The 22,278-nt window shown below is 53.5% G+C and overlaps 5 protein-coding genes across 5 annotated transcripts; 2 read left to right on the plus strand and 3 right to left on the minus strand.

Annotated features, from left to right (window-relative positions):
- Positions 1–543: 543 nt before the first annotated feature.
- Positions 544–2,701, plus strand: NEUTE1DRAFT_148352 (uncharacterized protein; the record flags this gene model as incomplete). Its single annotated transcript, XM_009855431.1, has 3 exons — positions 544–882; positions 1,315–1,909; positions 2,499–2,701. The coding sequence occupies 3 exons, from the start codon at positions 582–584 to the stop codon at positions 2,575–2,577; spliced, it is 975 nt and encodes a 324-aa protein (XP_009853733.1).
- An 896-nt stretch (positions 2,702–3,597) lies between these two features.
- On the minus strand, positions 3,598–7,195 carry NEUTE1DRAFT_86742 (uncharacterized protein; the record flags this gene model as incomplete). Its single annotated transcript, XM_009855432.1, has 4 exons — positions 3,598–3,915; positions 3,988–6,516; positions 6,575–6,813; positions 6,877–7,195. 4 exons carry the CDS (start codon positions 7,193–7,195, stop codon positions 3,598–3,600), a joined length of 3,405 nt encoding a protein of 1,134 aa, XP_009853734.1.
- A 2,885-nt stretch (positions 7,196–10,080) lies between these two features.
- Positions 10,081–12,850, plus strand: NEUTE1DRAFT_86747 (uncharacterized protein; the record flags this gene model as incomplete). The annotated part of the gene is made up of 2 exons (XM_009855433.1): positions 10,081–10,399; positions 10,543–12,850. The coding sequence occupies 2 exons, from the start codon at positions 10,081–10,083 to the stop codon at positions 12,729–12,731; spliced, it is 2,508 nt and encodes an 835-aa protein (XP_009853735.1).
- Positions 12,851–13,069: 219 nt separating this feature from the next.
- NEUTE1DRAFT_103361 (uncharacterized protein) lies at positions 13,070–13,897 on the minus strand (the record flags this gene model as incomplete). Its single annotated transcript, XM_009855434.1, has 2 exons — positions 13,070–13,767; positions 13,843–13,897. 2 exons carry the CDS (start codon positions 13,895–13,897, stop codon positions 13,070–13,072), a joined length of 753 nt encoding a protein of 250 aa, XP_009853736.1.
- A 446-nt stretch (positions 13,898–14,343) lies between these two features.
- NEUTE1DRAFT_68071 (uncharacterized protein) lies at positions 14,344–20,739 on the minus strand (the record flags this gene model as incomplete). Its single annotated transcript, XM_009855435.1, has 4 exons — positions 14,344–14,779; positions 14,915–16,318; positions 16,396–18,195; positions 18,325–20,739. 4 exons carry the CDS (start codon positions 20,611–20,613, stop codon positions 14,651–14,653), a joined length of 5,622 nt encoding a protein of 1,873 aa, XP_009853737.1.
- Between the last annotated feature and the right edge of the window lie 1,539 nt (positions 20,740–22,278).

Below are 22,278 nucleotides of genomic sequence, written 5' to 3' on the forward strand. Positions count from 1 at the left end.
ACCTCACCTTTTGAGTACCATTCCCATCGACATGAACCGCTCGGTTTTCTCCTTGTCGTCCATTAACATCCATTTCTTCATTCATTGATGTCACCTCGACCTATGAATGGACGGATGTTTACCCTGCGTGGCTCAAGATGATTGGCGTTGGTCAAGCAGCGTTTCCGCCCAACCCAACTTGGTCCAACTGGTCCCCACCCAAGATTTCATTCAGCTTGACAGGGAGACAGGGCCTGCTGCTGCGCCTTCTTCTCCTCGAACGAGTCACTTCTCAATTCTGCTCATATCAGCACAGACTCGCTACCTACCTACCTACCTACCTCTAGGTAGCCCAACACAAACACCTCATGGATTTGAACCTCAACGAACCTTCTTTGCCTTATTGCTTTATCTCCATTGCGCGTGTGTCGTCAGATTCATAAGAAGCGAGACGCGAACGGTCGGTTTTCTTTGCGGCGGCTTGATCACAATATCGGCATCACAACCGTCGGCGACGGCGACTACAACCACGGCACCTGCCACCTGTCGACCATACTGCATTGACTGGGAGTTGTTTCAGCCGCTCCATCATTCCTGGCGCCATGGAAGGCAAGCGAAGTCGCGTTCGCCATGCTTTTGATGATGGAGGACGCCTGTCGACGGCTTATGGACAAGTCGTGGCCAAGAGGCCCTTCCTCCATGTGAAGGAACAGGAGCAGCAACAGCAACAGGAAGAGCTACAAGAAGACGAAGAGGAAGAGAAACAACAGGAGGAGGTAGGAGTGGAAGAGGAAGAGCATGAGGATTCACCCAATCTTTGTCAGCGTTGCAAAGAGCTTGATCTCGACACCATCTTCAATGGTCTATGTCCCATCAGAGGCAGCAAGAGACTTTTGTGTCTCGGTACACTCGATGAGAACTCTCCATGCGCGCTTTGTCGGTTTTTCTACTCCATGCGGCGGCGAAGCTTCACTGGTAAAACCACAGAAAGATATTACCTACACACGTACACCTTCGAGACTTACGACGGCTTAGGGAGATGGCCGTATTTTGTATGCTCTAAGGTGTGGGCTGTTGATCCGTGTATGGGATCTCATAACCTGGAATGGGTTGCACATAAGTGTTCATATCAACACATAAGCGACAGGCCACAGTTAATGTTTCTCCCCCAATCCATCAAGCCATCCCTGTATCCAGTATCGACCTTGAAAGGCTTACCTGTCAATGAAACATCGGTAAATTATCCTTTACTGCGTCATTGGATCAAGGAGTGTGAGGGTCACCGGAATTGCAGCTACTCCAGCACCGACCCTACCAAGTCTCACATTGAACCAGCCATCCGTGGGATTGACTGCACAACTCGCAAGATCGTAGATCTACGGCCTGGAGACAATTACATAGCACTTAGCTATGTTTGGGGTAACCAGCCGTTGGTTGAGAACAAAGGCAGTCGGGTTTTGCCAACCAACGCCCCAAAGATTGTTGAGGATGCAATGATCGTTGTCAAGGAGCTTGGCCAGCAGTATCTTTGGGTCGATCAATATTGTATCGATCAGCACGACGATCAGGACAAACACGCCCAAATCAAGAACATGGATCGCATCTACGAAGGATCTTATGCTACCATTGTCGCATTCTCCGGGAAAGATTCATCTTCTGGACTCCCTGGCGTCAGCAGCATCCCAAGAATGCCTCAACATCGGTTTACGTCTCCAAAAATGACATTACTAGGCTTCACACCTGCCTTGACGCAGCAAACCTTGGAAGCTTCAATTTGGATGAAAAGAGGGTGGACCTTTCAAGAAGCCCTTCTCTCACGGAGATTGCTTATCTTCACTCAAGAACAGGTGCACTTCCTCTGTTCGCGCGGGTGGTGGGTTGAAAGCTGCGCTCCAAGACCTCTCATGCTTGGCGAGCGTACTGGTAAAAGGTGCGAATCAGTACTGGTGGGGGGGAAACCGAGGAACTTAATTTCACCTTTGGTTAGGTTTCCTGTTCAAAAATCCGGATACCAACTGCGAGTATGGATCGGTAGTTTCGTTTTTCTTCTCGAAGAATTTACCCGGCGACAGTTGAGCTTCCAATCTGACGCGCTGGATGCTGTCCGGGGCCTGCTTTCACGAGTTACGATTCTAACCTATTGGGGGATCCCTGTCTACGAGTTCCGGGAAAACCTTGGAGACTTTTTTGCTTTCGACACTTTGGAGGCGAATGAAGTCTTCCTTCGAAGTCTTTTTTGGCAGCCTGATGGCACGGCGTCAGACGCAGAAGTTCTTGGCCGTCGAGGAGGATTTCCAAGCTGGTCATGGCTTGGTTGGAGGACACCAGTCACTTTTGAGTTGTTTTACGGTGACGATTCTCCCCGCTCGATTGTCAAAGTCGAAAACACCGACGGTACACTTCTTTCATTTTCTGATCTTGTTGAACTATTTGGAGCAGAGATGGAACGCTCGAGAGTCCTGCCTGAGAGGACAACCTACCTGTGGCTTGAAGGGCTTGTTCTGACGCTGGGCTTCCAGCCCGTCGGCAACAGCCATGACGGTACAATCGACTTCTGCTTCGACCATCCACTGGGCTACTCAGATTATCCTTGCCTGATGGAAGGTAGCTGTTCACCAAAGGAAGAGCATAGAGGTACCGAAGTAATTTTTCGGTTGGATGTGAAGGGTTCTGAAGACATATCAAAGAGGACGCTGAAGAGAAGGTGGAGTTGTCTCTTGGTCTTGTACGCAAGTTCCACGAGACATCACTTCCTTATCCTTGACGAAGGAGATGACGCCGCATATTGTGTTGGTACATTTCGTCTTGAGTATTCCACGCCTGAGGAGTTGAAGGCAAAAGTACCACATGAATACAAAAAGGTTAGGATAGGATAGGTGGTGTCAACTAGGAAGTTCCTGGGCATAAGAGGACTGGCGTTGGAGACTTCACGGAGGCGGATGCAATAAGGATGGTTCTCACACCATAGAAGCGGTCAAAGAATGTACAGGGCTGTCTCGCACGCTCACATCCTTTGATCCTATCGGTTATTGACATCTCAAATAAATAGTCTGCAATTATGCCCCAAAGCCGTGAATTAGCTTAGATATATATGTCTAGGGGAGGTAGGTAGTTTCTCGGTATGTAACCGCTTCTTGAAACATTCCCCCGGGTACAGTAGTAGTGTACCGGACTCGGCACGGCACGGCACGGGCCGGGTAGGGTGGGGTAACACCTGCCGGGAAAAACCCCGGACGGCTCGGATGGATGGGCGGGGTTGATGGCGGGGTCCGAGCGTACGTCATTCAACGTTACCACTGCCGACATTTGTTCATCTTTTTCAATACAATACGGCGCGGGCATCGAAGATTACAGCAGAGGACAGCAAACACTTGTAGTACCATCTTTCCCCTTCCCTTTTCACTCTTGGACATTTTACGATCGAGCACGGGGCGTCATCGATGAACGAAAGGCCATTTCAAAATCGAGTGACCAAAAACATCTTAAAATTTCAGAGCAAACGGACTCCGAAAAGCCAACCCAGTTACGAACAAACACATTATTGACAAACTGTCATCCAACAAAATAGAAATGGTATCAAACTCCCCTCATTCACCTATCCATCATTACGGCCTCCATCTACTCATCCCAAGTAACCTTCATGGTCACGGGGAACGGCGTCACGGCGCCCCAGTCCTCGCGGAGGTAGAAAGTCTGGCTCAGCTCCTCATTCAACTCCCTCGTGATCTTCTTCAGCTGGCCCTGCGGTCCGGGCGCCCGACGGACGTTGCTCCGCTTGAACAAGCTGCGGAACATCTCACTAAGCGCAATCTGGCTGACCTCGTGGCCGAGGTACGAGTGCGTACCAAAGAAGAAGATCTTGTAGGCCTCCAGCGGGCGGGACGGGTTGACTTCCTCGGGGTTGGGGAAAGTCGTTGGTGATTGAGCGGCAGATTTCTGTTTTCGTCTGTTAGTATCATTTCTTCCATCGATGCGACAGAGGAAGGTTAAAGGAGGATCACAACTTACCACGCTAACAAACACCCTATCACCAGGCTGCACCCTCACCTCGCTGCCATCCTCCTCCTTGATGGCATCCACCGCACTCGCCTGCCTGAACGCCCCCAAAGCGTTGCCCGACAACCGAATGCCCTCCAACACATACCCAAGCAACTGCGCATCCGCGCTCGCACTCGCCGGCTGCCTCGCCAGCTCCTGGATGGCTCCCAAGTGCGCCTGTCCCTTCTCGCCGAGATAAAAGTCCACAGCGCTCGCGAACGCCTCGGCAATACTCGGCACGCTCGACGCCACGATAGGCAAGACCTGACCGAACGCGACATCCGACGCGCTCAGCCCGGCCTTGGACAACCGCTTGACGAGGTCGGTACCATAGGCAGTCAGCGCGTTGTTGCTGCTACCGCTACCACCACCACCCAGAAGCGACCCAAAGAAGGAAGTCTGGCCCTTGACGGCGCTCTCCAAAGCAGTACCGAGCTGCGTCGCCACCGTGCGGGCCGCGTCGCGCAGCTGGTGCGTCTTGACGGGGTCGTGGTCGTAGAAGATGGCGGCGAAGATAACAGCTAGCACGGCATACAGCTCCTGCGGGGTGTACAGCCCATTGGCGTTGTTCTTCGTCTGCAGCGAAATGCCAAACACCTTGGCGGCGAACAAGGTAGGCACAATGTTGCCGACGTCGCGGACGAGGTCGACGAGCAGGTGGCCGCCGACGTTGTAGCTCTCCCCGGCCAGGAGGGCGTCGGTCGTTTGCGCGAAAAAGGCCTTGGCTTGCTCTGCCCACTCGGCGCTGTACAGCTGCTCGTGGATGTCGCGGCGTTGGCTGTCGTGGGCCTCGGGGCTGTTGTTGCTGAGGGGTTTGCCGAGGAGGGACTCGAGACCGGCGTGCCATGAGGACTTGTACGCGCCACTCGTGCCCTCCTTGTCGTTGTCGAGCACGTGCTGGGCGCCCGCGTGCGTCTTCACCTGGTGCGGCTTGGGCTGGCGGGTGGGTCGGCTCCAGTCAAAGAGGTGGTCGCGCTTGAGGTCCGTGAGGATCTTCTTGTTCTCCGCGGGCGTCACCATGGGGTAGTGCGCATACACCGAGTTCTCCTTGAAGTGGTTGGGCAGGGCGCGCATGAAGAGCTTGTAGAAGACGCAACCGTGGTTGAGGTTCAGGTCGTACTGCACCTCGTTGTAGCCCCAGTTGGTCAGGTTGCGCGGGTTGTAGTCGATGGTGTAGTGGCGGTCGCCGCGGACAAGGCAGACGGCATCGGACAGCACCACGCGCGAGATGGTGTAGGTCGGCGCAATGCCCACGCCGGGAACCATGGGCGACTTGTGCTCTTCGGCGACAATTCCCGGGTACAGCTCGACAAAATCCGGGTGGTCGTACAGACGCCGGAGAGCCTCGGACACGCCGGGGTCCGAGTTGATGTCCTCAAAGGTCTCGTACGGCTTGAGGCCAAAGTGCTTGCGGAACTCGTTCAGGCCGGCCAGGTTCCATTTGCGGCCCTGGATGATACCGAGGATCTCAACGGCCCGCATGGAAGGAGGCACGTTCTTGGCGCCAAAGGAACCGGCGGGATCCTCGATGGCGTCGGCAATGCACTCGGCCAGCTCGTCGTCGCTGATCTTGCCGTTGGCGTCGCGGGTGAAGTGGCCCTTGTCCTTGCGAATCGGCCGGTCGGCCGGGTCCGCAGGAATTCCACCCTCGAACTTGCCGAAGCCCATGATCAGCTCGTGGAAGCTGAGGTCGCTGCCGGGCTTGCCAAAGAGCTCGTAGTAGAAATCCTCGATCCAGGCCTCGTCCTTGGCCGAGATGCACGAGTGCCACCGGTAGCAGAGGTTGAACTCGGCCGAGACCACGTTGCCGGTACCGCGCTCCGCACCGTCCTTGGTGCCCACGTCAATGCCCGTGTCGGCACGGGGATCGAGCGTCCAGGTGGTGTCGACGCGGTTGAGGTTGACAATGTTGCGCACGTAGTCGAGCAGGGTGATGTTGATGTACAGACCCGAAGTGATGAGCCGGGCCGTCTGGAACAGGTCGTTGTCGTACTTCTTCCACGCCGCCTCGGCCTTCTCGCCCTCGAGCTTGGGCGACGGCTTGTTGAACCGGCCGTCCTCGTTGATGGCAATCAGGTTGTCGCACGTGTAGTTGTGGAAGCGGTTGAAGAAGATGAGCAGCACGCTGACGCCGGGAGGCATGCCCAGCAGGCGCTTGTCGGCGTAGCAGTCCACCTTGAGCTTACCGTCCTTGAAGGTACGGATGGTGTCCTGCATGTCCTGGTTGCTGCCGTACAGCGGGGACAGGTCGAGGTAGGAAGACGTCTTGGACTTGCTCATGTCGCGGTAGTCAGTCCAGAACAGATCGTGGATGATGATGCTGGCCCAGTACCACAAAATACTGGACACGTTGTTGGGGTGCGACTTGTACTCGGTGCGCTTCATGACCGAGTCGAAGATGAGTTCCGGGTCGGGAAGAGCGCCCTGCCTGATGACGTTGGGCCTCACAGACCGCGCATATGTGGTGCCGGCAGCACCGAGCTGGGGGAACATGATGTTCTGTGTCCATGTGTCAGCAATCTGTCAGTACGAGCGGGTTGAGGAGGACAATACATACGTTGCAAGAACCATCGGCCTTCCTGTACTGATAATACTCGCCCACGTATATCGAAGGGGGGTGCTCGAGTGTGTACCACAGCTCACCCAAGAAGCCGTTGGTCAACTCGACTCGTAGCTTGGAGTTGCTGGGGAGGTTAGAGACAAGCTGGATGACCTTTTCCATGATCATGGTCTTGTCATCTGTGAGCCTCTCGCCCTTGATCTTGGCCACTACCATGTGCTTCAGGGTCTTGATGTCTGATAGGCATGTTGTTAGCATTGGCTGGCCATAATCCTGTGATGGCGACAGACACAACTTACCTGCCCATCGAAGGGTCATCAAGTCACTGCTGAGCTTGCCCCATTTCTTGTTCTCGCTGAAAGTGCCTGCGCCTTGCTGGGTAGGCAGCGGCTGGACAGCCGACTGGATGGTCTGTCTGTGTCTCTCAAACGCGTTCTCTACTCCTTGTCGGCTGGCGCCGGTAAAGGGGAGCTTCATCGAGGTAGGTCTGGGCTTGGCCATGCTAGCCGTCCTCTCGGCCTTGGGGTCGGGGCCGATGACGTTTCGGCTCTTGGACTCCTTGCCATTGTCGCTGGTGCTGGCCGAGTGGCCGTTTGTGCCATTCTGATAGCTGGACATTGTGGCTTGTGGATGGAATTAGGGAAGGGGGTATTGGGGTATAATGGAAGAAAACCGCAAAAAAACAAGAAGAAGTTTACAGGTAGGTGTGTACCCGTCTTTCAGAGTGAACTGGGGACGGGAGAGACGGGAGAGGGGAGGAATGAACCCTTGAGAAGAAGATCGGGAGAGATAGAGGAAAGGGAAGAGGCGAAGATGATACCTAATAACTGCAATGAAATGCAGTAGGTATACGGTTCGCACAGAGAAGAAACAACCAACGAACACCAGCGGTTGTTCTGATGTCACACAGGTGGTTCACGGCATATCCCACTTTGTACCCCGATGCTTTTTCCTGAGACAGTCAATGAGCTCCCTCCCGTGCTTTCGCTCCAATGATGTCTCGCCATGATGGTCGTGCTAACTAACAATGGTCGACGGAAAATCTCTGAAGGGGGGTTGGCTGTTCGGTTTGTCAACCAGTGTCACTACCTACCTACCTACCTCTACCTATCAGCACGCGTGGGGAGGGAAGGGGAGGTTCGTCCACACACCACGGCAAATAGTCTCCCTTTGGTCCAGTTGGTTGTACGTCCGAAGTTCAGTGGGAAGAACTGAAGACGACAAAGCTCACTAACAATCAAATAGAGCAAAAATATCCACTTGGGCCATTTCCACTCTCCACTGCGGCTGAAAGTGATGAGCCTAAGTGTGCATGAGGGGGAACGACTCGCGACAGCCCGCTAGGTACCGATTGGATGAAGATCGCTGAAGGGATTGACGGGAAGTGAACCTTTCCATTGGTAATCAAGTTGCTTCCTGTCTTCGATTGCTTGTCTTCGATTGCTGGACTTTTCCCGGTTCTTGTCCATTCACCACCACTCAACTCACAGGCGGGCACTCTTACACCACATCTCATGCGTGGGACCAAGATGACCACAGAGGTTCGATGTGATAGAGACTGTACACCAGGTAACCTTGTCCAGTTGGGTGGTGGTTAACAAGATCGCCGTCCCGCCCCAGTCCACAACTCCACTGTCACCAGCGGGGAGGAACAGATCCGATCAGAAAATGTCCCGGCGATCCACCACTCCCCAGCGATTTCCCATCCAAGGGTCCAAAGCCGCTGGGTGGTACTGAAGGTTAGGTTCAGGGCAACAAGGAAGAAGAAGAAGAGGGTTCGGGCTCCAAAGTGCCCGCCCGGGATTCACACCAAACTTTCCCTTGCGATGGAACCAGACCTCCTTCCTTTCACTTCAATTCCCCTTTCACCCGCAGATGCTACCAGCCCCAGAACCCCACTGATCGACGAGACCATGTATGTAACTGGCACAAGCGGAAAGCTAAGATTCACAAATTGCCCGACCCGACCAATCCCAAGACGCCTTTTTGAGACACCACTGCCGGGCTTGATTGACCACATCACGACGGGAATAGTGTGGTGAACAACAACAACAACTTTAGACTATCCAACATAGTACACAGCAAAAACCCCTGCTTTGGCAAATCATTGCGGCTGCCCAAAATTTTGCAAAATGGGGGTTTTGCAAGAGGGATTTTTGGAGGATTACGGGCAGTCAAGATCCTTTCTGCGAAAGGGAGATCTTGCTGTACATCGACCTCTATTTCCGCAGATCCACATACAACTCTTAGGGTATCTCAGCCAGGCCCATATGAAAAAAGTAAGAATGCCCGCCCGCTAGTTGGTAGTTGGTATAGGGGGGTGGGGCGAGGAGGTTCAGCGGGTTTGTCTAGGTCCGAGACTAAGGCAAGGTCTATGTTTTTTTTTTTCTCTTTTTTTTTCTTCTTTCCCTCTCTCCAGTCTCCCCTGATCCAGCGGCCTCTGAAACATGCCCAATCAACAAATTCCCTTTAGACATTCTTGGTCCGTCTGCGCCGGTGAGCATGCCGGACGGGACTCCTCTGTCCCAATTCGGCTACCCTTGCAGGCTGGATGCCAGCTGAAGATAGCCAGGGTCGACGGGATTGGGGGGAATTAAGTTCAAAGTTTTTGTCCAGTCACACTACCTAGGTATTATGACCCTCCTTCACCTCTATACCTCTCGAAGTGATTTTTTTTTGTCACCGCTCTCGCCAACATTTGCGTCAATCCAATAAGGCCAGCCTTCCGAGGACTTTGCTCATCACTGTGTCTCGGAGGGTTCGCGGTCGAGCCTATGATGGAGGACAAGAAATGGAGATGTCTGCAGGCGTCCTGCAAGAGAGAGATCTGATATGCTCGCAATCAACGCCAAATCCACCCCATTGTCCCCCCCACGTGTCCCCATCACCAATGATCGGCTTTCGGATTGTCGGTCAGGATGTCATCGTACTCCATGGGCTACCACAGTGGCTGGTACTACAAAATGCAGGAAGGCGGGGGATGCAAATTTGATCGTCCTCGAGAATTCCCCCGAACATGGCCATCTCCGAGTCTTATGGTCCCCGAGTGCTACCAAAAAACGACACCCATGGACCTTCCTACACGAGTCAAGGGGGGAAGGGAGAGAAAAAAAGAGTTGCATAATGCAATCGAAACTCACCCTGTTCGACCTTGCCATTCCCTTTCACTTGTAAGACGTACCCCTATAATGCCGTTCAAGACAAGATTTTTTTCTTTCTCGAATCGGATCGGGATTAGCAAGGTGGCTGCTGTGGAAGGTATTTGAACCAAAAGTACCCCGGTTCCACATCCAATAAGGCGAAAATGTTATCAAACACATACACGCACCTCACGCTGTGTAACTAACCCCCTCCCCCCTTTCCCCTCTTTCCAAGTCCCGACATACCGGAACACGCTTTGTCGAGGCTTGAAGGACTTCAGTTGGGTGCTTAGTCGTGAGTGCCGGTGCTTCTGTTACACACAGGAAAAAAAAACAAACGACTCAGGCTGGTAGGAAATCATCATGGATAAGTCCCACCTCTTCCCTGGCGAATATGAGCCTCACCATCATGGTCATGCTCATGGCCAAGGGCCCAACGCAACGGACCGGGCATCGCCGTTCAGTGACCACGACCACGAAGACTACTTTTCGACACATTTGCCTTCGATACCTGTGGCACCGCCAGGAACGGACAATAAAGATCCCATGACTGGCCGAAATCACCGGCCGCGCAAGATCGTCTTGTGCTTTGATGGAACTGGCAACAAGTTCCAAGGCGATGACTCGGATAGTAACATCCTCAAGATTTACAGGATGCTGGATAGGACAGCTGATGACCAGTGTAAGTTCCGTAATCCAGTCCCGCAAGAAAGCAGTCGTCATGCTAACAGTCACTCTCAGACCACTATTACCAACGTGAGTTTTCATGATGAAGCCAATGCCGACAGTCACCATCTCAACATAGTAGCTAACCCCCTTGCAAAGCTGGCATCGGCACCTATGTCGTCTCCACCAGCCTCACCCGTACCAGCGCCGTCGCCCGGCTGCGCTCATGGTACATCAAGTCCAAAGATTCGGCCATCGGCACTTCCTTCGACCAGCACGTCGTGGGCGGTTACCGCTTCCTGATGCGCTTCTACCGCACCAACGACGAGATCTACATCTTTGGCTTCTCGCGCGGTGCCTACGTCGCCCGCTTCTTGGCCGAGATGCTCGACTACATCGGCCTGCTCTCGCACGGCAACGAGGAGATGGTGCGGTTCGCCTGGAAGGCCTTCTCCAACTGGCAAGTCCGTCGCGCCGACGACTCGCCCGAGGGCGCGAAGAAGAAGAAGAAGATGTACGAGTTCCTCAAGGGCTTCCGCGAGACCTTTTCGAGACCCGTCAGGAGGATCCAGTTCCTGGGTCTGTTTGATACCGTCAATAGCGTGCCAACGTTTGAGTCAGCCTGGATGGAGAGGAGCAAGTTTCCGTACACGGCAAGAACGTCGGCCAAGGTGGTCAGACATGCGGTGAGTATCGATGAGCGGAGAGCAAAGTTCAGGCAGGACTTGATCTACCAGAGCGCGCATAGGAAGTGTTCCAAGGATCGCCATCCGGCGAGGGAGAAGTTGCATGAGTTTCACGAGAACCTGAAGTATCGCGGCCGAGGCCACCACCCGCACGCTGCCGGTGCTGCTGAAGGTACTGGTGGAATGAACCGTGGTAGAAAATCTAACCCGCTTGCGGTGCCTGAGCAGGCACCAGCTCCTTACCGCACGCGTTCCCACTCGGTTCGGTCTCGAAGGACCAATAGATCCGGAGTATCCGGTCGGGGTGGTCCCAATCATGACGCTCACTCCGAGGTCTCTGTCGGTCCCCACCCCGAGACTGACGATGACGGAGAAGACTTCGAGTCATCGGAGGACGAGCACGAGCAAGACATCGACGAGGTATGGTTTTCAGGCGGACATGCCGATATTGGCGGCGGATGGAGTGTCGAAGAGGGCCAAAAGCCTGCATCGCACATCCCCTTGTGCTGGATGGTCCGCGAAGCCATGCGCGCCGGTCTGCACTTTGACCCCGACAAGATCCAGGACATGGGCTGCGTCGACTTGATGGACGAGATGGGCATCGAACACGGGCCCGACACCACTGCCGCTCAAAAGGACCACCTCAAGTCTGAACACCTCGGAGGAGGGTCAGCAGCGACCGACGGCAACGGAGTCGCCAAATCCTGCACATGCTCCAAATCTCCCCAACAACAAGTTGACCGCAACACCATCCCCAACATCACCGTCCGCAGTCCCAGCACCCCGAGAATCTTCCAGCAATCCTCCTGGAAATTCGACTCCTTCTCCTCTTTCAAGGACAAGAGCGGCAACAAGGCCGGTGACAAACTAACAAGCTCCACCACTGGAAAAGACAAGGAAACAGCCCCCGACGCCATGACCAACATGAACTGCCCCTCCAGTCCAACCACAGTCGAAAATGGCAGCCTCAACTCTCCCTCCACCACCACCAGCAAGCACAGCACTTCTTCTTCGTCTTCTTCTTCCTCATCATCAAAGTCCGGCGGGTCCTGCCCCCTACACAACCCCCCCTGGTCCTTCAAAGACATGATCCACGCCTGCCACACGGCGCGCATCCACGACTCTTTATCGTTCGACTGCGGCCTCAGCTTCGGCTCCGTACTCGCCTGGAAAATGATGGAATACCTCCCCTTCCGCCGACTCGACTTGAACGAAGACGGCAGCTGGAAACCGATCCGCTGGCCTTTGCCGTGCGGCGAGGTGCGCGATATCCCCGACAACGCACGCGTGCACGGGAGTGTGATTAAGCGGCTGCAAATGTGCGAGACATATCGACCGGGCAATCTGATTATTGGTGGTGGTGGACGGGGTGTGAGGGTCGCTGGGAAGGAGTACGGGATTGGCGAGTGGGTTTGTGTCAAGGAGGAAGGGGATCCGGTTGGGGAGGTGTGGATGAAGAAGAGCGCGTTGGAGAAGGCGGCGAGGGAGGCGGCTGGGTTGGAGAGTGGGAGTGGAAGTGGGAGTGATAAGGAGAAGGATAAGAAGAAGAAGCAGGAGGGAAAGGGAAAGAAGGATGGAGGGAAAAAGAAGGAGAAGAAAGACAAGAAAGAGAAAAAGGAGAAGGAGAAAAAGGAGAAAAAAGAGAAAAAGGGAAAGAAGTAGGATGGGTGGTTACGCCGCGCTTGATAGCACCACAGTTTTTGATCGCTTTTTTAGTTTAGGATACCATTTTACTTGCTAGGATACCTCTAGTTTATACCAATTTGACTTAATTCGGCCATGGGAATATGTTTTCTGTCAGAAAATCTTGGATTTGGATGCTTTTCCATTAATTCCCAGTTGCCCAAATTGAACTCATCTAAAGCAGCTAGTTCACAGATCGTGACTGCTACCTCCAAATCTCAGATCTAGCGTGCATGACTCCGTGCTACACTTCCTCAGCTAGGTAATCTCTCTCTTCTAGCTCCCTGCATGTTGACAACTGGCCTGGACTCACCAAGTCACTCAATCGATCCCTCAGCCGCAAATTTGGTCCAACGATCCATAAAGGCATTCGTGAATCCCTCAGCCTCTCTCGTCGAGGCTTTGGACATGTCTATATCCGCCTGCATCGCGTTGAGATCCCGCTCGAATTCCTTGAAGGCCGGGTCATCCATCAGCGCCTCCGCAACCTTTTCCGCTTTCTTCTGTCTCCAAAAAGCTTGAATCGAGTCCAATACCGCCTGAAGCACGTTGACTTTTTCCTCGTATTGCTTCAAAATCGCGGTTGACCTGTTGTACTCTTGTACCGCCGTGGTGAATATGTTAAAAATGAAATCTAGATCGTCGCCGTCGTTGCTTGCAGTTGTAACAAGGTCTAGCTCCCCCTCATCGCCGTGATCGCCATCAAAAGAGCGGTTAGAGCCCAGGGCCATGTTCAGATTTGCAGCTAGCTCGGAGGCAGCAGAAGCTTCCTCGATGTTGACGGAGACATGAGGATCAGGCAACAAGTCCTCAGCCTGCGCGTGATGATGTTCGGGACTCGGAGGAGGCGGCGGTGGAGTTGACATGAAGGACTCGCTAGGTTCAGGCGAAACTTCGCGGCCATCAAGGGCAAAGCCGGAAGCATTAAATCCCCCGCATGGAACACTGACGGCTCGGGCGCGGCTCATGTCCTCAGTGATGGTCTCAACCGTAGGGCCGGGCGACTCTGAGCGACCTGCATACGGTACATCCACGTCAGTCACGCTTTAAAATGATAACTCGGAACGGTGCAATTTATGATGAGACGTACCTGACAAGCGATAGCAGTTGTGAAGGCGAGCCTTGGAGACCTTCCACTGCTGCATGTTGAGTAAATGTTGAATAAATGTTGAGAGCTTAGGGTTTGCCGACGTGATTTCTGACAGCTGAAAACGGTTCAAGGTGATGCTGGTGGTGACGTTTGCGGTGATGCAGATGATGATAATGAGGTGATATCGATCGAGTAGTGAATTCGACGGTGCGACTTGTTTGGCGATGAAGCTCCTGGAACTTATTACTGCGTGTGTGAGGTTATCCAGGTGAATTGGTACCCTAGGCAATAGACAGAGACTGCCTTGTGGAAGTGAGTGTTACCAGTAAGGTGGTAAAGAATGGGAATTGAGGGTGCGGTGGAGGTGGAGGTTGGATTATGCCAGGTTTGATCGATGAAGAAGTGAGAGAAGGGAGATAGATACCTACCGATGGAGGCTCGAAAGCGGAGGTGGATATGAAACCAAGACCAAAGCAAACATTTACTGTCGAAGAGCCAGGATGAAAATGAAGCCACTCTTTTCGCCTCATCCCAGCTTTCCTTTGTGGTCAGATTTGGGATGAAGACGTGCTGGAGCATGAAGTACCATTTGATCCTTTCATCTGTTTCCACCAAGGCCATCAGACAGAAGAAACGATCAGTAGTTGACACAGTACACACGATGATACTGATCATGCCTTGCGATTAGTAGCGTAAACCTGCCTCAGAGCACAGAGGAATATTCTCCTCATCCAGACTACCTCTAAACTTCAAGAACACGTCCCATTTTCACACAGAATACGGTACCTTCGTTGACCGTTACATCACCTCAAGCCCTCTCAATATTCTCAGCCCTCGTGACGCCGCTCACAGCCACATGGCCCTGCCCGCCGATCGGAGCATTACACTCCGGACACCTAGCAAGCTCCATGGGCATCCCGCACTCCCCGATAGCGAACTAATCCAGTCACATGACTTTGTTAGCGAGCAAGTACCGATCAGTGGTGCTTAACAGGTCACAGACAGGTCGATGTGCAAGCCGCAATGCATCAAGGTAAGGAAAAGAGAAAGAGAAACCGTCTAGTGAACTCACCGGATGACCATTCGCGCAATTATACCAATGTCCCGAATGCGTAGCGATCCCTCCGCTACCACTGACCATAGCCGTCTTGATAGCCGCCAGTTCCTCCGGCGTTACCTCCTCGTACCACTCGGTCGTAAACAGCCGAAGCGTCCCTTCAATTGCCTCCCGTTCCGATTCGGTGTTGGGAATATTATCGCAGAGGACGAGTGCGTCTCCCAGTAACTTCTTGGCTGTGTCAACCCTGTCCTCTTCCTCCTCCTCCTTCAGTTGATCTGTCCCATTTATCTCATCATGAGCCGCATTGACATGTTTACGTCTAGACCGCTCGTGAAGCTGGACGATTCGACCGTAGGAAAGGCTGGCCGCGATGACGAGACGCGGAAGCTTTGCTGCAGAGGCCGCCGTGACCACGTGCTTGCACGACTTTAGAACGTCGAGTGCAGCGTCCCGGAGGTCCTGTGATAGATTGAAGGCGTCCTGAAGAACGACCTCCTCCGCTTTGATGTACACCATTTCGGCGCCAAGTGTGATTTGTTGGTCGTACGTGGGTGTGGCGCTGGTCGGCAGTGAGGCTGGCGCGGAATCATCAATGTTCAAGCTGTCCATGGCTTGTTCTAGGGACCCGGCAGCTCGTTGTCTGAGTTGGAAGGTCAGAACTGCATCGAGAAGCTTCTTGGCCGGCTGATGTTCGAGGCTCATGTCGCGGGATAGACGCTTGGCTTCTTGGGAAAGATTCGAGCTAGCCTCCCATCTCTTCTTCAGGTCCCGCTTGGGGCCCGTTTTGAAGGCCTCCCTGTTGCGCTCCAATGTCATCTCAAGGTCCTGAAGCCTTTTCTCGAGCTTTGCCAGCTGCTGGCGTCCGCTGGTCAAGAAACGCTTGGATGTCTCGTCCATCACCGCTCGGTTGATGACACGGTTGTAGCGCTTGGTAGCGAATTGCCGAATTGGCCGCTTGCAGTCCGGGCAAGAGGGGACGGCGTTGGCTAAGACAGATAGGTCTTTCAGTCCATTGTAGCGGCCCGTCTTGTCAGTCGTGTAGACCTCATGCATCCCCACCAAGCCGTCCAAGGTCTCAGCAGTGAAGAAATGACCGCAGCCCAAAACCACAATGGGCGTTTCATTAAGATCGATCTCCTCATATGTCTTGAACTCCAGCAAGTCGACTCGGTCGTCCTTGCGGGAGCAACATATCTGACAATAGCCCTGCGGACACTCCTCACCACACAGACTTGGACACTGGTGGCCACATTTGAGACGGCGGGTACACCGCTCATCACATGGCAGTCGATCGCAAGGCGCTGCACAGGGCATAGTACATTGCCCTTGGTGTTGGCATGACCAGGCGCACTTTTCGATGCATGGGGCACACGGCTTCTGGCATTGCGACGAACATTTTGAATGGGGGCATCGTACCTGCGTAGAAGGTCAGTTATAGTGATCAAATATGGCAAGTGCGAAAAGTCAAGAGTGAGAAGAAAAACACAACTCACCTCGCAGGGCCTTGCACAACTACCGCATTCCTGTCCTTGATGACATTTCTTGGGACACAGATGGTTGCATGTGCTGTAAGGCCGAGCACAAGTTTTCTGGCACACTTGATGAGAAAATGTAATCTTTCCGTCCTTGTCTTTGACCCTGCATTTTCCGCATGTTCCAGGACACGGGTGAGAACACGGGTGGATGCGGTCGCATGGCGTCGGGCAGCAGAATATCTCAGAAGTAACATCCCTGAAACACTCGACGAACACTTTATGACCACAGCCCGGAACAACTTTCTCCACTTCAACCGAACACTTGATCTGCTTACGGTCCAATGTTCGATAGCAGAGAACCTTGTTGTGGATATGACCACAGGGGAGCTCAACGTTGTCCACCTTGACAACGCAAGGCTTGCACTTTTGCCCGCACAGACCGGGACAGGCATGGTTGCAGGTTGTCCGGAACCGCGGGCACGGTTGTGGACAGGGAAAGGCATCGTGAAGTGCCTGCGAGTGACAGCTTGCTGAGCATTGATGGCCACAAGGCTCGAGGCGGCGATCACAGGGCAAGTCGCAACCACCCTCGGGGCTGTAACGGAGAAAGTCATCGGGTTCCGAACATTCAATCGGGGTATCCGGATGCCGAGGACAGCACAAAGCAATCGAATCACCCGTGGCCTTCATCTCGGTCATTTGTTCGTGGACGTCGGCCCACATGGCAATGTTCCGGTATGTCCTGGAGTTGCCGATAAGATACATCCCATGTTGGGCTCGGCTGAGAAGGACGTTGATGCGGTTTTCAGTGCGTAGAAAGCCAACCTTGCAGTTCATGTTGCTGCGTACCAATGAGACAATGATCACCTTTGCCTCTTCTCCCTGGAAGTTGTCGACAGTGGCCAAGCGGATGGTCTTGAGCAAAGCCTTCTTTTCGACTGTCTTGTGGGAAGTAGGGTCAATGTCCTTTGCAGTATCATCACCAAATCCATCTAGTACCATCTTCTCCATATCTCGGTCGCTCAAGAAAACCTCAAAGTCCTTGCTCAATGCTGCTCTGAGCTTCTGTAGCTGGCCAGTGTATGGCGTGAGCAGGGCGATGTCGGAGCTGCTATACTCGCCCTGGCGAACAATATGACGTACGAGTGCCGTGGCCATTTCCGCCTCCCAAGCGTTGGAGTACGACTTGACTCTTGCGCCGTCATCCTTGGAATCTTCGGGATGTTCGTGATCCAACCAGAAAAGGTTTTGTCGCATCCCCACCACATCCGGGAGGTTGAGGACGCTGGGGTGATCCTCAAGCCGGGGATATATCCTGCGAATAAGTCGCGAGATCTCGGGCCGCATGCGTCGTTGAGCATTTAGCTGAGCTACAGGTAGCGGTGCCAGTCCCGGCTCTCCAACGGCACGCCTCTCAAACTGGCTGCGATCGAGCTGGTAAGCCAAGCCAGCCTGAGTTTCCATGCTGAACTGCAGGTAATTTTGGATCTGGGGGCGAAGTTGTCGGTGATCTCCAATCTGGATCAGGTGTTCCACGCCCGGCATCATGGCCGATATGAGATGCGGCTCCATCACCTCGGCGGCCTCTTCGCACATGATCACCTTGGATCCGATTCGCCGCAGCATGTCAATGTTTCGAGCCAAGCCGGTGGTTGTAACCCCGACTACATCTGCTTGCCTCACAGCTCGGCGGTTCACATCGGCGTGAACACCGTCAATCCGCTGCCGATATGTTTTGGCGCCGTCAATCGATTCAAAGAGCACACCGGTCTGTTGGTCTATCATCTCTTTGATCCAAAACTCGACAAGTATCCATCTCTGCACTGGATCAAGAGACTCAACATCGCACTCGGCCGCTCTGATGACTGTGTCAATCTGTCGGCTTAGTATGGCTCTGGCGCCTTCAATCTCCAAGTGAGGGGGCCTCTTTCCCAGCCACAGCTCCACTGAATCACCTCCAACACGTGTCCATCCCTCCCCGTCTACTTCACCCCTGTCTGGAAATTGGCGCCATATGGTCGGATGACGTCGGGGCAAATATCGAGACAGCAGTTCCCGATTGGGACGGCCTTTACGAGCGAGATGAAGCGGCTTAAGGCAGTGGCCAGCCGTGCTCAAATGTTCTTCGACTCCGTTGAAAGCTTCGCCCAATACCCGGTTTTCCACGGTAGATTTGGCGATGCTTGAGCTAACAACACGAAGATTCTTGCCCTCCAACTCCTCGCAACGGCTCTGGCCGCCAATTCGAATGATCTTTTCAATACCACAGTTCAGTAGATGCACCAGGAACTGGTCAAGGGCATGGTTGGTGTAACAGATAATGAGGATGGGCCCCAGAGATGCCTCCTTCTTGTGGGCAAGCAAGGTACGGACAAGTTGCACGCCAACATATGACTTGCCTGTTCCCGGGGGTCCCTGTATCAGTGCGTATTCGCGAGTGAGTGCTGTGATGAGAGCCCTGCACTGACTGCGGTTCAATCCAGTTGACTTTTCGAACTTGTCGAAGTCAATGTCTTCGTGACTGGTACTGGGATTGAGACGCAGCGGCCCACTTCCCTCGCGGGTGATGGAATTTAGCTTGAAGACGAATCCTCTCTTGCGAGCATAGGCTGGGGGTGGTATCGTAAGCTGCTGGGGTCGCTCTTTGATACTACCAGGAGTGGGCAGGATCCATTGACTGAAAGGCAACTCGCCATCCGTCATGATGCGTTGGAGGTTGGTGAGGACCGGAACGAAGGTATCCGGAATGATGCCGGGCAGGTCAACAAGAACACCAGAGTGTTTGCTGGTATGAAGACGAATGAGAAGTGCCAGACACTCCTGAGATTCAGTGGCCAGTTTAAGGGTGATTGTGGGGTCCGATCGCTTGGGCACAAGCGTGCTCTTCTGGGGATCCTCATTCTGTTCCTCAGTACTTTTTTGGGTAACAATGAAGAAAAGAGACCGCTTCTTTCCGTCGTCATGTGCCACGTAACAAGCCAAAGACCCTGGCTCAAGCCTGGAGGACTCCTGCCACCATCGACGTCTATCGGCCGGTGAGCTGTTGCGTAACTGATGAGGGGTGGCGAACGTCAAGATAGCTTCCAGTCCAGTACGAGGCCGAACAAACACACGCTGGATCTGTGCTCTGTCGTAAACGTGAGCTCTGATATTGTTATCCATCAGTTGGTGTGAGTTCGATGTGGGCTTGCCATCGTCGGCAAGAAACCTATTGAGTGCATCTTTGAGAGGGCCGAAGGTATCATGGCGCAGTAGCCGAAACGCGGTGTCAATGTGCCGCCGGACTGGATCCTGGAGAAAATGGGCCTGCAAGAAGTCCGTTGTAGGCAAATACTCTGGGTGTTTGCTTATGATTTCCCCGTGCGTGGGGAGAATCTGGATCTTGGTAATGTCGGCATTGTCGTTGTCATGGCTGCCTCCAGGCACATGGATATCCACCGGAAACGTTAACCGGACGGGCCCAGATTTGCCGCGGCGTTCAGGAAGACCTTCATCTGGATCCCCAAGGACAAGAGTTGCAGATTCCATCAATCTCCTCATAGTGTCAAGACAAGACGTACATCTGTCTATCGCGGGCCCAAACTCAACCTTCTGTCGAAGTAAGGCAACAAGCTTTTGTAGGTCTTTGAAGAGCTTTGGTACGTTATCGTCGAGAAGGGCTTTGCGTTCCCGACGAACAAGTCTCAGGAGGCAATCCAGAAGCAGTGTGCATGTCGTGTCGGGCTCCCACCCAGCCGGAGGCGATGCCTCTTGCTCCAGCATGGAAAGAGAACGGCGGGCTAGATCGCTCAGGAACAAAATTGCGGTTTCCCCGTTGATGCCCCCGAAGTAACGATAGATCTTCCCGACGTACACATCCACCGACAGTGAGTCGCAAAGAGAATGGTGAGTGAGCACTTTGAGGAATGGAGTAGCTACTCGGAACACCTGGCTGTTATCATTGACCTTGTCCATGCAAAACTTCTCGGTTTGTCGTATCTTTATGAGCCCGCCGATTTCATCATCAGCCAGGTCTCTGGCAACGGACTGTTGCCATTCTCGGTAGGTGTCGTCTTCCAAAATGGCAAGGGCACCAGTCCACACGGCGTTGTAGTGACCTGTATGCATAGCCATCTGGCGAAGCTGGCGTCTCCAGTCAAGGTACGCTTCGTGTGCGTCTTCCTCCTCTGCGGTGAACTCGGGGATGTCGTGAGAGAATTTACAATCCGCGCCATAGCGACAAGTACGGTGCTGCATAAATTGGGGGCAAATGCGTTGCCGAACAGCATCTTCCGTATTGCTCCGACCACCTCCCCTGCCGCGTCCACCTCCGCGTGTATGTCCGCCACGGCTGTCTCCGTCAGTGCGTCTCCATTGACCACGTCGGCCGGCAGAAGCCTGTCCTCGTCCTCTGTAGTTGTGCATGCTTGGAAAGGAGTTGGATGGATGAGGAAGAAAACTGGCGACCGAGCAGGTTAGCAATAGAAATATGGGGCCATATTGAAGAAGATATGGAAAGAGAGCATACATTGTATCCTGAGAGTGTTAATAAACTTTGGACGCCTGGGCAATGTACGTGTGCGGAGCAAAAACCTGAGGAAGTTGTGTTGGCTGAAGAGTCGAAATCAAGAGATTACCGATGACACAGAATGTGGCACCAGAAACAAGGACAACCGGCCTTGATATCTCTGCCAGGACGGGATACTTGACTTCGGGCGACCGTCTACTTGTAGAGCCATCGATATCCATTGCGTCCAACCAGACATTAACTTGAAAGGATCACTGCTTGTCCGCGTTTGCTGCTGCCTTGCCGGATAACACCGGGGCTTTTCCCACCAGTCAACGTCCCTCAATGAAGGTGGTGATGTGGTGGGGTCTCATGCCGGCTGTATGTAGCCTTTGTAGGCCTCAAGCATACAATGTCTTATCGCATTGCGATTGGCGTTGGCAATGGTCCGCGGGGTTTGCAGGCCAGAGTTTGTTTGGGGGTTGGTCCTGTCTTCCAAGAAAGCTATCTGCACTGGAGATGCTGTGAAGTTATGCATGAGGCCCATTGATCAAGCTCGTTGGCTGTCCTCAGTGAGACAAGGCATCCAATGAGAAAAGAGGAATCTGTGCACAGCCAACGGATCACACGCATCCCACAATGAGTGGATTTTGGTATCACATCCGTCGGGCTCCAGGACGTATCGAACTGTCTCTCGGTTTGTGCCAGCGTGCAAGCACATGGCCGCCCGATGTTTCTTCGTTTGCAGTTGGGTAAGTCATCGCTGCCTAGAGGTAGCAAGTGAGGTCTTGGGCGAATCCTTTGACATCTGCAACTTGTGCCCAACACGAGTTGTTTTTCATGACAACCCATGCTCCGTCAAGCTGTCGCGAATTGTGTGAAGCGATTTGTGAATGTCGAGTAGGCATCAGACCGGCGAAGGTCTTACGGCTAGTGAGCGATGTGTGCATGTCTCACCCGTTTTCAAACGACGTACGGGAGGGAAACTTTGTAGGACACTCAGTGCCTTCCTCCATTGAGATGTCTCGGCCGGGAGTGATGTCGTTTGTTTCCTTTCGGCAACATCGGCCAGCCTGTACCGTTATCTGGCCGGCGGGTATGACTGCAGCACTCATCGGACTGGTGCTTGGAGTCTGCCGACACACAAGCAATCTGACAGGGATTGGAACTGAATGGTCAGAAACATGGATGCCACGTGCTAAGGCATGCTTCTTTACAATTCACCCCCTCAACCCCCTCAACCCCCAAGCCCCCCAATTGATCGAGCGGGCCAGGCCGACTTGGCAGTGACAAGACAACTGCGGGGGAAATACAGGGGACCAATATCGAAGACCAACAGACCAGGGCAGGGCACGTTGAGGATCTTTCTTTGGCCCAATTGACCACGTTCGGTACTGGGATGTGCCAACTTTGAC

This window comes from Neurospora tetrasperma (genome assembly GCF_000213175.1).
Source record: "Neurospora tetrasperma FGSC 2508 unplaced genomic scaffold NEUTE1scaffold_5, whole genome shotgun sequence".
NCBI classification, from domain to species: domain Eukaryota; kingdom Fungi; phylum Ascomycota; class Sordariomycetes; order Sordariales; family Sordariaceae; genus Neurospora; species Neurospora tetrasperma.